The sequence below is a fragment of the Bactrocera dorsalis genome, chromosome 3 (genome assembly GCF_023373825.1).
Source record: "Bactrocera dorsalis isolate Fly_Bdor chromosome 3, ASM2337382v1, whole genome shotgun sequence".
In the NCBI taxonomy this organism is placed as follows: Eukaryota; Metazoa; Arthropoda; class Insecta; order Diptera; family Tephritidae; genus Bactrocera; species Bactrocera dorsalis.
Genome location: NC_064305.1, coordinates 9,209,872 through 9,223,204, shown reverse-complemented (window position 1 = coordinate 9,223,204; position 13,333 = coordinate 9,209,872). Strand labels below are relative to the sequence as shown.

At 36.9% G+C, this 13,333-nt stretch overlaps 1 protein-coding gene across 7 annotated transcripts in view; it reads left to right on the top strand.

Annotated features, from left to right (window-relative positions):
* The window catches only part of LOC105226929 (neural cell adhesion molecule 2), a 263,927-nt gene that overhangs the window by 228,336 nt on the left and 22,258 nt on the right, over positions 1-13,333 (top strand). For 4 of the 7 annotated variants that reach the window (XM_049453359.1, XM_049453357.1, XM_049453362.1 and 1 more), the window contains 7 exons: positions 3,388-3,602; positions 5,174-5,261; positions 8,051-8,210; positions 8,829-8,965; positions 9,613-9,738; positions 10,984-11,304; positions 11,516-11,847. In XM_049453359.1, the coding sequence (XP_049309316.1) occupies positions 3,388-3,602; positions 5,174-5,261; positions 8,051-8,210; positions 8,829-8,965; positions 9,613-9,738; positions 10,984-11,304; positions 11,516-11,847 (1,379 nt within the window). The remainder of the gene's footprint in view (positions 1-3,387; positions 3,603-5,173; positions 5,262-8,050; positions 8,211-8,828; positions 8,966-9,612; positions 9,739-10,983; positions 11,305-11,515; positions 11,848-13,333) is intronic. The other 3 variants (XM_049453358.1, XM_049453360.1, XM_049453361.1) reach the window with 3 other exon arrangements.

Genomic DNA, 13,333 nt, shown 5'->3' with positions numbered 1-13,333 from the left:
TTAAAAATCGCAGCAAATGAATTGGATGGTGATGCATTTGTAGCATATTTCTTAAATACCTCGACTAATTGAGGTTATGTTAGGTTAAGAAGGCGCTACTAAATTAGAGGTACACTTCAAACCCTTATAATAGGAGTCCAGAGAAGCTTTTATAAGAAAACTCTTTATTTTTTATAATAAATTGAAAATTACTATGGTCTCATTACAAATGGCCCTGGAGGAATCCTAACCTAAAAGTTAAGCCCTGAAGATGTTTTATAAGAGACTACTTTTATTATACATTTAAGACTACTTTCATCTCATTGCAAATAGCTTCGAAGAAACCCTATTAAAAAATAGTATATCTTAGAAATTTATCTAAGAAGGCTAAAGGCCAAAAATTTGCATAGAAAAATGGCGAAAACATTTCATAAAGCCGATAGTCTGTAGAAACCATAGAAAAGCAGTACCTTCGGAAAGATAATTTCATCTTAAACTCTAACATAGTACTGATTTTCACACAAAATATTGAGACTTCGCCAAATTCATCGCACTCGTGGTTCCTGAGGTCAACTCAGCTTACTTAATAACCCAAACTGATAGTAGAAACTGACCCCCATACTCTAAGATATCTCTCCACACAGTCTTTAATGAACCTATAATATTTGCCACAATGTCGGAACTCACATCCGTTTTGACCACTGATCTAACGTCACCATCTAACGTACACCTAACCAATATTTGGCATCGAGCTCTTGACATTTATATGACATTGTGGTTTGACATACATTGAACATGCATTCGATAGCTGCCATCGAATACCACATTTATTTTCCAGTCTCCATCTGACGTTAATTTGACAAAAGTTTGACACATGTCTACATACCTCCATTTGGCATAATATGTTTGACATTCGTTTGACGGTTGCTGTCTGAGATTCATTTGTCATCCGTTTAACAGCTGCCAACTGATCTGACAACCGTTTGAAGGTTGTCTGACATCGATTTGATATCTCGTTTTTGACATAATTTTGACAGCTGGCATTTGACGTTAATTTGACATTTACCAACTAATGTCAATCTGATAATAGTTGAAAGGCTGTTATGTGACATCCATTTGGCATCTGATTTTTGACACACATTTGATGGCTTCTGATATCAATTGGACAGCTGCCATCGGACATCTGTCTGACATCAATTTGACACCTAGATTTTGACTTCCGTTCTATAGTTTTCATCAAACCTTATGTGACGTCCAATTTACAACTACCGTTTGACGTCAATTGGAAATCCGTTTGACATCTGCCTTCAGCGTACCTTTTGACATCTTGGTATTGACATACGTTTGACAGCTGCTACTAAGACCCATTTGATAGCTGTCATATGAGTTCCATTTGACAACTGGCATCTGAGGCCAATCTGATAATCTTTTGACGGCTAGTATCTGACATCAAATTGAGAATTGTTTTCTGACATCAGTTTGACAGTTGCTCTCCGACATTAATTTGACAAACATTTGACAGAGTACTTCCTATGCTTTAGATAAAGAACTCAATTCCAATTTAAAGTTAAAAGATTACTGTGTGGAGTCTTCTTGGAGCTTCTTAATCTTAGAAAAGAAAAAAATTAGATTAGGACATGAGGCAGTCTATCTAAAAAACAAACCTAGCCTCACTTTTGACACAAAGTTTATGTAAAACTTTAAAGCTTTAAAACCCCACCATTCGACTCATTTTCGAAGAAGTGGCTGCTTATGAGTCCACACAAACACTCAATCAATTAAAAAAATTAAAATCCTATAGATTTATGTCAACACCAAACGAAACGAAAAGCTTAAGTATTTTCCGTTAAACCGTCGCTTAATTTCCCCACTTAAGCGTAGTATTATTTCATATCTGTACGTATCTGTATGCATTCGCATATAACTGTAAAAATATAACGCTCGCACTATAAGAAGCTTAATATTCTTAATAAATACTTCCGTTATTGTTGAGGGCGTATGCGATGAAAGTTACGTCTTTCTCTGTGTGTATGTATGTGGGAAAATTAAAATTGCCTATCCAGTGAAAAATCATTTTAAAAAGTCAATCCATCATTCAATGACAGACTTGAAATTAAAATAATGCCCAGTTGCGAAGGAATTAAGGGCGCAAAGAAAGCTTCGAAAGGCACAAAGTAAAAGCGAGGCGATAAAAGCAAGCATTTTTCCATTGATTTTTTTGGACTTTAAGGCGAAATTAAACTTGAGTCAATGTTTTCATTTAATTATGCAAATGTTGGGCCGCAAGTGGGCTGCATATGGGCACTGCAGCGTCGCCAAAGAGTTGGAGTTATGGAATTATCGACATCGTAGCCACTGTTAAGCACACAAGTGAATGCATTTACATGCATGAAATTTACTCACACGCCAGCACAGGCTACGAGCGGTGGCGGATAAATGTGTAAACTTTTGGTTTTGGGAATGATTTCTACAATTTTGAAGATTATATGAGGTAAGCCAATGTATAGTTGGAGAAAATCCTCCAGAAGTTGAAGTTTGGTGCGTGTCTTTGCTAAAATGCGCCTTGCTGTAGGCAACGTTTAACTTTATGGGTTTGTTACCAGATAAAAATTACGACACTTCGCGGTAAGTTCTATAGCTCCTTTCGAATGGATAATATTGCCGTCCTGTTCGAGTGAATCCAATGCTTTTCTAAATATAACTGAAGAAACTGATCTCGTGCCTGAAGAAAGTAATATCCAAATACTCTTGTCTTAAACTGCTGAAGGTATTGGTATTTCCAGTGATTCAAATTGGCCCAGACTTGACATAATTTTCGTTGATTATTCTGTTTTGTTAACTGAAAGATTTTTCCATATTTTCCCTGGTCTCAATTTCTACAAGAGAATAAATAGATAAGAAGTCACACACGACTTTCTATAAGCTTGAAGCTTCAAAGATAACTTGGAAATAAAAAAAGGAGATATGAATGAATGAAGTATAGTAAATACATTATTCTATAAAGTTCGATAATTTTGATGTCCCACAAGCAAAATTTTGTACTAAGAAAAGCAATTTGGTCACATGTCACACCTCATGGGAACAGTTATAGACATATATATAAAGACTATAATTATAGTCACTGTTGTGTTACTCTTTAATGGCAGGCCGCCGGGAATCCGTGAAGCTTTCCCTTCCATGTAAAAAAAAAAATTTGAATTCGGGTCCCAAACTCATTGCCGCTCATGAGAACTTACAATGAAGAGTTGCCTACATTTAGGCTGAAACTTTTTACTTACATATAACAATAACTATCCAACACCACACGTTCTAAGACAAACATATACACACACATTTCAACTGCCGCATGTCACTTAAAATGCCTGTTGTTTTAACGCTTTACTGCGTTTCTATGCTCTTCTTTCACAGTTGCGCCCATCTGCCGGCCCGGTCAACGTTTTGTCTACGGTGCCGGACGACAAGAGACGATTAAAATTGCCTGCGAAATCGAGGCGAATCCAATGGAGGCGACATACAGCTGGAAATTTAATGCAACACGCGGCGAGGTAATCGACATACCAGCATCACAAATCGCTGTGGACCGTGGACGTAGCATAGCACACTACACGCCCATAACGGAAAATGTAAGTACGCGAAGAAAGCGCGGCAAGTCGTCGGCATTGCTGCCATTGCACATTGGATGCAGTGGCGGCTGTCGATGAGCTGAAGAGTTGTAAAGTTGAAAGTAACAAAGCAGCTGCTGACTGCAGACGGTCCGACTGACTCTATGGCAGGCTGGCTGGCTGCATGCACGACCGAGTGGAAGACTGACTAGTTTGTGACTGACTGCCAAGTTTACTGAGTGCGAGGCTGACTAGTTTGCTGCTGAATGACTGACTTTTTTGCGACTCACTGACTGACTTTTTTGCGACTGACTGACTAGTTCATACAATGGATGTCTCACGGAGTGGCTGGCTGACTAGTTTTATAAGTGTTCGTTTGATTGATTTACCGTATGTATGACTGACTGGTAAACTGATTGAATGACTGACTAGTTTGCTGAGTATATGACTGAAGTGACCGTCTGCTGAGTGTTCCGTGAGTTCAACTCTACGCAGTATTTGAGTTGATCAAATGTCAGCGGTATGAATTATGATGTGTTGCCTGTGTCATGCCATTACTGGCGTTGCGAAAGGCTTTGTAGGAGTCACGTGACTTCTGCATTTTTCAACACATGCATACAGGTATGTGTATTAGGATGTTCGGGATTTTCTAAAGTTGAAGTTTTAGTTTTTGTCTTAAAACAAAGTGCTTTATATATTCAGCGTTGCTCATACGACATGGTGTACTTTATGCTCAGGTTACTTAATACATAATTTTAACTGCATATAACTTTTAAAAGAGTGATTTTATGGAAAAAATCTGTAGAAAATTTTTGTAGAGCGATAAATCTAGTATAATAATATTATTTCTTTAAAGCAGTAGGTTTACCTTTTTAATACAAAATATCCAAAAAATCGTGTTAAATATATATCAGTGAAGTAGAATGTTTAAGGCATAGTTTAAACTGAAAATATTGAGTTTGTTAACGTTGGATAATTGATAATATTGATAATTTTTAGAGAAAAACTGAAATTTCCCCCCGCGTTTGGAAAAAAAATTATCTCAGCGTATAACAGACACCCTAATGTACTCATCTATATGTGTGCCTCTGTACGACAGCTAACTTTCCCGTCACTCGCATGCATTTATGCACGCGCCTGTGTCGCCTCGACGATAAATCATCAATTTTCCAATAGATTCGCATAATTTTCCAACTGAATTGCGGTTTTGAATTCACAATGAACCTGCAACGGCAGCTAGCAAGCGACAATAACAATGCGGCATACAAAAGGGGTCAACGTCAGCCAGCTAGCAGCCGTCAATTTGCTTAGCCTAAGGTCGTTAAGCATAGCAATATACCGTTATTTGTGCACGGCTCTGACATGCAAATGTGTTGCCACACACACAAACATACATACGTGTATATACCAACACATAGAGTGTGGCATAAAAAAACATACAGTGTGGCATGCATCAGGCAGGCTCACTAATAAATTTTGCACTATTTTTTCGCAATTTGCCTATACATCCTTTTTATGCTAACTAACTTGTGTTTTCTTTTCATTTTTTTCTTTTCTCTTTTGCTGTTTTTCGTCGCTTCTCTTCTTTGCAGGACTATGGCATACTGCTCTGCTGGGCGAGCAATGAAATTGGCGATATGAGTGAACCGTGTATTTACACCGTGACACCATCAGGTGAGTGTGAGTAAACAATAACAACAACAACACGTTACGGCAAGTGTGAAAATACTTAACACGCGTGCGAAGCAGAAGGCAGAAAAAAAACACTGAATTGAAATGTGTGAAAAGCGCTAGGGCAACTATAGTAGTAGTTGTTGTTGATGTAATGGCAGTACGACGAAAAAATTTCTTACACCCCGCGCTAATAAACACGCGCACTATTCGTTTGTGTTGGCGCCACAGTGTCACCAGCCACTTGCAACATGTCAATTGCGCTTGCGGCAGACAGACTTTTTTCAGGATCTTTGCATTATAAAGGTTGTGCTATGCGCTATGATAGGCTTTTTATAATTTTTAACGTTTGCTAAGTCAAAAATGGCGGAGACGGTGCATGGGCGCCTCATTACTGGCTGTTGGTGTTTGTCTTAGTAGAGAGCAAATTCTTAATATTTTTTAAATTAAATATTTTTTTCATATAAAAAAATAGTACAATGAAAAGAAAATTGTGTTAGGTGGCAACTCTACTCAGAAACATTTTATGATTTTTTATTTCTAGAAGGAAACGCTGGATATCCTTTAAAATACGTATATGCATATGAACAAAATAGTAAAATTAAAAAAAAAATGTGTTAGGTGGCAACTCTACCCAGAACAATTTTATGACTTTTTATGTTTTGAAGGAAACGTTGGAAACCCTCAAAATATATACATACATATATGTACAAATTGGTAAAATTAAAAAAAAATGTGTTATGTGGCAACTCTTCTGAGTACAATTTTTTAGTTTTTATGTCTAGAAGGAAACGTTGGAAATGCATATACAGATACAAAAAAATTGTAAAATGAAAAAAAAAAATGTGTTAAGTGGCAACTCTACCCAGAACAATTTTATGACTTTTTATGTTTTGAAAAAAACGTTGGAAGACCTTAAAATATGTACATACATTTATGTAAAAAATAGTAAAATGAAAATAAAAAAATATTTTAGGTGGCAACTCTACTCAGAACAATTTTATAATTCTTTAAGAAGAGAACGTCGGATTCTGTATTCTGTGTATTCTGTGATTAGCTTCACAAACTGATTCAATTTTTAATCCAATCTTCCCAAGTAACTGCTCGGTTTTCGGAATCGTCAATATCGAGTCTCTATAGCACATAACTGCCATATCAACTGTTTCATCAAAATCAAGTTCTTGTAAAAAAAAAAATTCATGCGACGAGGTATCTTCAAGAAACTTGGCGGAAAATATTATCCAAGGTATCACTATAATCTCAGAAGATATTTTTTAAATCGAACTGCTTTAGCCATATAAACTGACCCATGAAGAGCGAATGCTTGTATGAAAATTTTTTTTAATTTAAAATTTCAGAAATTTATCACGGATTATTTTCTCAGAAAATGTTGCAATCTCCAAACAAATAGTTCAGTCCGATTCACTATAGGACATAGCTAGCTGCCATATAAGCTGATCAAAAAAATCAGAGCTGAGCCATTGTTTTGCTTCACTTTGTTGTAGTAACGGCAGATAAAGTCTGAAAGCTTTTTTGAAAATTGCTTTCATGTTAACAATACTCGGGCAGCTATAAGTCTGGGTCTGTATCGGCTATATAAACCCGACCGCTCACATAACGTTATCAGAGATTTGGTTTTGTCAACTGTCGGTCCAGGTTTCAATAGAACGGTTTTGCGACCCATAAATTCCTTTATTCTTTAGCAATCTTTTCAGAGATTTAGTTAGCAAGGACCTAAACCCAAATTTCTTGGTACCACAGAACTTCGCTTTTGTATTCAATTAGCAGTTACTAGGAAGAGAGGCAGCTCACGCGGTCCAGCACCTAGGATAGGACCCACAAGTTCCAGCATGGCTTCCGATGAGTGCACAGCACCCCCACAGCACTTAGTATCATAAACGCTTAGATAGTTCGTGGTCTCAAACAAAAACCAACCTGCGAGTGGACGATCTTCGTAGCGTTGGACTTGTCAAAAGCTTTTATCACAGTTAATCAGACAACGCTACTTGAGGATGAGAATGGTTATCAAGGTTGTCGTCGTTGTTATTTATCGGGAGGCCCAGGAAACGTGCTGCTTCGACGGGGTCAGACCAAAGGAAAAAAGGTATTAGATGAGTGGGGTTGGCGGGGCATGCAAAGAGGTGGCCAGTGTCATGCGGAGACTCATTGCACCAAGATATATGTTGGATATGTCGAGGTCTATTCTGGACAAGTAGGAGTTTCATCCGGCCGAGGGGTGTTTTTCGGCAATCTAACCACGTTTGGATCGGTGAGTATTAATCAAAGTGTACGGTCATGTCCAGCGGTCCATCGATCGAATTTAATTTCAGCACATCCTTATGAATTTGGTATAAATGCGAAAATATATTGCCAAAGAGCTTATTGTTAAAGACCCTACTAAGCCTACAAATACGAACTGTTTTCAGGGTTATCGCTTTTCAAAACAGTTCATGCATTTATAAACTCATTAAGCCATTACACCAAATAAATGATTTCTATTCTAAGTTCATCTTTTTTTACTCAAACAGCCATTCAAAGTTTCACAGCGGTTTTGAGGCAAATAATTAAAGACCACATCTTTTTGGCCCTCAAGCGCTTTTTTCCAACACAGCTTTTTAGCTTAGCGTCAAATGACAAAGTTTTGTTCGCCAGCGTTTTCTATTCAAATCGCAAGCGTAACCAAAGCATATAGCAAACTCGATTTTTTCTGCCTCAGCAACATGTATTTCATGCCGAAAACGAAATTTCAAAAAAAAAAGAATACAAAAAAATCGCACTAACCCTTTTTTCATTCACAGGCGAACCGGATCCATTGGTTAACTGCACGCTACTCAATCAAACGTCGACCGGCTTTCAAATTGAATGCATCGAAGGCTTCAACGGCGGTCTCGAGCAGGATTTCATAATGGAAGTGTATGTGAACGGAACGACACGCTATCCGAAAGTTTTTCGATCAAAGTGAGTAGACCATTCGGCCACGCACGTCACGCAACACGCTGGCCTGCACCCCAAAACTAAACCAAAACTCAACAAAGCCGCCTGCTGCAACCAACAGCGCTGGCAATCTATCCCCTTCCCACCCCGCTTCGCTCGAACACTCAGCAATTCCGGCTATTCATGCCTAAAATTGTGCTGAATGACCATTGGCAGCTACGCAATATACGTTCATTTGTTGGCCTGACGCACAGCTGCCACACTTTCGGCTGACATACGAGCACACATAGAGTGGCAACTGCAAATGCTGGCAACAACAGCATCCAACAAAACTGCGTCCTGTGACGCCGAATTTCACTTCAATTGCGGCATTTGTGCGCTCGACTTTTTTTCGATTAATTCTGCAAATCTTCTATACACCACACACTTTTGTCTCTACTCATACGCATTACCTTCCTCTCTGTCCCTTCACGTTCTTTTTCACTTTACGCTACGTTCTGCTCGGTTGATTTTGAATGGTTGACTTACTTTTTTTCTTCTTCCTTTTTTGTGTGCTGCTGCCATGGCTGTTACTGGTGTCTACTTTTATTGCCTGCTGTCACAATTCAAATGCCTAAAATGCAACAATAACAATAACAATAGAACACCGTACTTCGAAATGCGCGGGCTGGTGCCTGGTGCTGGCTACAATGTCTTCTTGGTGGCGCACAACGAGAAGGGACGCAGCAATGCAACCATTCTGCAAGTGTATACGCTCAAGGATCCGGAGAAGCAGACGGGTGAGTGACTACAAATGCACACAGTTGGTGCATATGAGTGCAATTAAAATTTCGTAGTGTTAAGATAGTATAAGAATATACTTAGTATGTGGTTAAGTAGTGAATTGTTTTCTTAGAAGTTTGCGGAAACTCTTGCGCCTACATATATACTATTTTGAGGACACCACTGTGTAAATCAAAAATATATATACATTTTTCTGACTTTTTGTCATGTGAATGGCTCACTTTCTTTTTATTATCTTAATTAAAATCGATTAATTTTATTTAAATTAATTAATATATATTTTTTATTTATTCTAAAAAATATTTTTGCATTGTAAAATACAAAAAAAATCTTTATTTTCTTTAACTATTCTTTTTTTAATTTTGTTAATTAATTTAAATTATTTTTAATTTAGCTTTAACGAACATTTTTTGATTAAGTAGTTTTAAAGTATAAACAGAGGCTGATAAGCCCTTGAGCTAGTAGTAGTAGAGTCTTCGTTAGGAATCCCAAATGCCAAACCTTAAAATATCTTTATAGAATTTCGGAAGTTTTAGTTTTTAATTTTTCATTTTCAATTTAATTTTTTCAATTTAAAAAATTTACTTTTTTGTATTAAAATTATATTATTTAAATTTCTTTTAAATTTTGTTTGAATTTTTAGTCGTTATTACTTACAAAAAAGGTGGCATGAGTGCGTCGCCACGCTTTTACGAACCAACAACTGCCACTAGTATTCTAACAACACAAATCTACAACAGTACAATAACAAAAGTTAAAACAGATAAAAGTAAGAATACAATGAATCAGTCCCCAGTGTCCAACAAACAACGCATACGCATCGTAAACCCAGACATATGCATTAGGGTGGTCCTTAGGCAAACAAAAGACTGACAGAAATTGCTGCCGAAAACGGTTACTATGAAAAAACTGAAATAATATACATATGTACTTACCGGAAACGGTAAGAAAATAAGTGGATTATTACCGAATATCGGTACTAAAATAAATTGAAATTTCGATTTGTCTATGATTAAAAAAATAAAATACTTTTTTTGGGTAAAACCGGGAAAAAATATGTTGATTTTTACCGAAAATCGGTACTAAATTCAATTGAAATTGATTTCAATTTATCTACGGTTAACAAAAATTAGTAAAAATGTTCAAATATTACCGAAAATTATTAATAAAAAATGTTGTTTTTTTTACCGAAAATCGGTATTAAAACAAACTGAAATCTACATTTATCTATCATTAAACAAAAAAGACAAAATGTTCAAATATTAGCACAAATCGGTAAACTAATATGTATGTTGATTTTTACCGGAAATCGGTACTATAAAAATTAAAAATTTGAAATGTCTAAAAAACTAAAAAAAAAAATGTTTAAATATTACGAAAAATTGGTAATAAAATTTGCTGATTTTTTATCTAAAATCGGTAACAAAATTAATTGATATTTCGATTTGTCTATGAGTAAAAAAAAATAAAAAGAATTACCGAAAATCGGTAATAATGAATGTTGACTTTATACCAATAATCGGTACTATAATTAATCAAATATTACCGAAAATCGGTACAGCATAGTCGGCAGTAACACATATAAATGGTAGTACACATAAGGGTTGTTAAAAGCGTGTACGAAGCGCTCAAAAAGCAAGTTGTTATCTCAATTATTATAAACTCATCTATAATTTTGATGAAATTAGTTTCGATTTTAGGTAAAATTTGTATCTTTTACTGAACTTTGGTGGAATAAACCAACTCCTTACAAACAATATTCAACTATGTATGTCATCAATATAAGCATTAAATTGAAGGAAATTTATTGAAAAAATCTGCTTTCAGCAGTTAAGGACCACCCTAATATATACATACATTTACACCACTGTAGTAGTGGTTGGCATAAATGATTTGTAGCCCCCCGCAACCACAATATCTTTTCATCGCTAAACTACGCTTGTCCATGAACTAATAACGGTCATCAGTTCTCACCACTGCCAATGCGTAACATCATTGTATTGCTTTTTTTCAGATCTCTCACTCGCCTATGCGCCCGTAATCGAGGATATCCGGCCATTTCTCGGCATACTGGTCGGCATTGTGGGCAGCATATTCCTGGTAGCGCTTATCATTGTCATTATTGTTCGCATGCGCGGCTCGACGGGACGCGATCGCAATAATTACTCGCATCCAACGACGACCACTGGGCGTGGCAATAATAATAATGGCAGCGTCAGCATCGGCACACTACACAATGGCCAATCAATACAGGATATACGCATCGGACGGGATACCTGCCATGTGACGAGCAGTTTAGATAGCATAGACAAGAATCCGGATATAATACCGCAAGGTGGGTGACAACAACTACACAATACAAAACATTTTACAGTTGCACAATAGTAACGGTAATGGTTTGTGGTATAGTGTGTGTATGTTTGGTTGCTTGCTGCCAACTGGTCTTCCATACACACATACTAACACATATACCGATGTTCAAATATGCAAAACTATAATTAATGTCGACTTGTTTCGCCTTGTTTCTTGTCTCTCTGTGTTTGTAGATGGCCGTGATGATGACGAGGAGTGGACCACCAAGGGACATAATCGCGCTTATGCAACAGCCGCGCTTGCGGAGCAGAACGCCGTCATCACCTCATCCACGTATGATCATATAATGCCAACATATGCTGTCGTCGATAAGAAGTCGGCAGCGCAGCATTTGCAACAATTACAACAACAACACCAGCAGCAGCAACAACATCAACAACAACCGCCGCCGCCACACGGCCAATACATACACTACAATGCGCTGATACCGGTTAGCAAAATGGGCGGATATGCTGCGCAGCAGCAGCAACAACAACAGCAACAGGCGCAGCAGCAACTAAATAAGGTATATGCAAACACACACACACATATGCATGCAAACACACAAAATGAAGCTGAATAGCGCTCTAAGCAAGCCGAAACCAAGCCAATTGTCGCCAAATAGGCCGAGCCATTACAAGCAGCACCGTTAATCCGGCTTGGCTGCAACAAAGCGCCGCACCTTTGCAACACAGCACCATCGCACGAATGTACCAACAATGTGCGCTCAAGTCGTGCTTATTTATGGCTGCCACAGTGTGGCTTAGAAATTTATCACCGCTGCGCATAAATGTTGCCACATTATGTTGCCGCATGCGGTGGCCGACAACAAAATATGGTCGCTTATGCGCTGGTGCGCACTGTTTTGCACGCTTTACGACGGTGTTGTTCGGCGGTTTCGGCTGTCATTTGGAAAATTGATAATCCCAAATGCATTTCGGTCCATTGTTCTTTTGTTTGTTCACGCATAATTCGGGTCACCTAGCATTGGTCGAATTGACTTGTGAAAACAATGCACTGACTCATTTATAACGGTACCTTTTGTATGGTGTGCGTTTCAATTTACTTCGAAAAGAAATTCGAAATCGATTTTTTTCGAAATCGATTTTTTTTTGAAATCCAATTTTTTTAAATATATATTTTTCGAAATCGAATTTTCAAAAATTAAATTTTTTAATAAAAAAGTGTTTTTTCCTAATTCAAAATCAAGTTTTTCTTAATTCGAATTTTTTTCGAAATCGAATTAATTTACTTCGGAAATCTAATTTTTCGAAATTAAATTTTTTCTAAATGGAATTTTCCAAAAAAAAATTTTTCGAAATTGAATTTTTCGAAATTGTTTTTTTTTCTAAATCGATATTTTTTTAATTGGAAGCTTTTTTGAAATCGAATTAACTTTTTAAGACTACGTTCCTCCGATCTCTGTGTCTGTTTTTACAAGAGCTTTCTTATAGAGTTGCAAGGTATCTCACTTCATCTGTCCTGACATAGATGAACATCTTCGAACCATTAGTCTTAATTATACGAGTATATTATCCAATATAAAAAATAATACAAAAATATGAAATTTTCGCGATTCAGCTAAAACTATATTTAAGCTTTAAAAACTTGAGCACATTAAACAGTTTCATTAGCCAACTAGTGTGAGTATGGCATTTGCCATATCATCTTTATTAATGGTGTATGTCCTCGCTAAATTTTCATGTATTTGCGCCTAATTGTATACAGCATTTTCTAACTAAACAACTGAAGAAGTGGAACGTTAGTTCTATAATACATTTTAGCTACCATCAACATTAATTATTTTTTTAATAAACTATACTCGTATAGCCGTAAATACAACACCTTCAAGACTTAGGAGTGTAGATTAGAATTATAATTACTACTAATAATGCACGAAACCATGCAATTCACGTCCGATCACGTGCTGTCAGTGTCCAAATCTTCAACGCATTCGCCAATAAGACACATCAAAGACTGCCGCCAGCCGAGAAGACCGGCTGCATTGACAC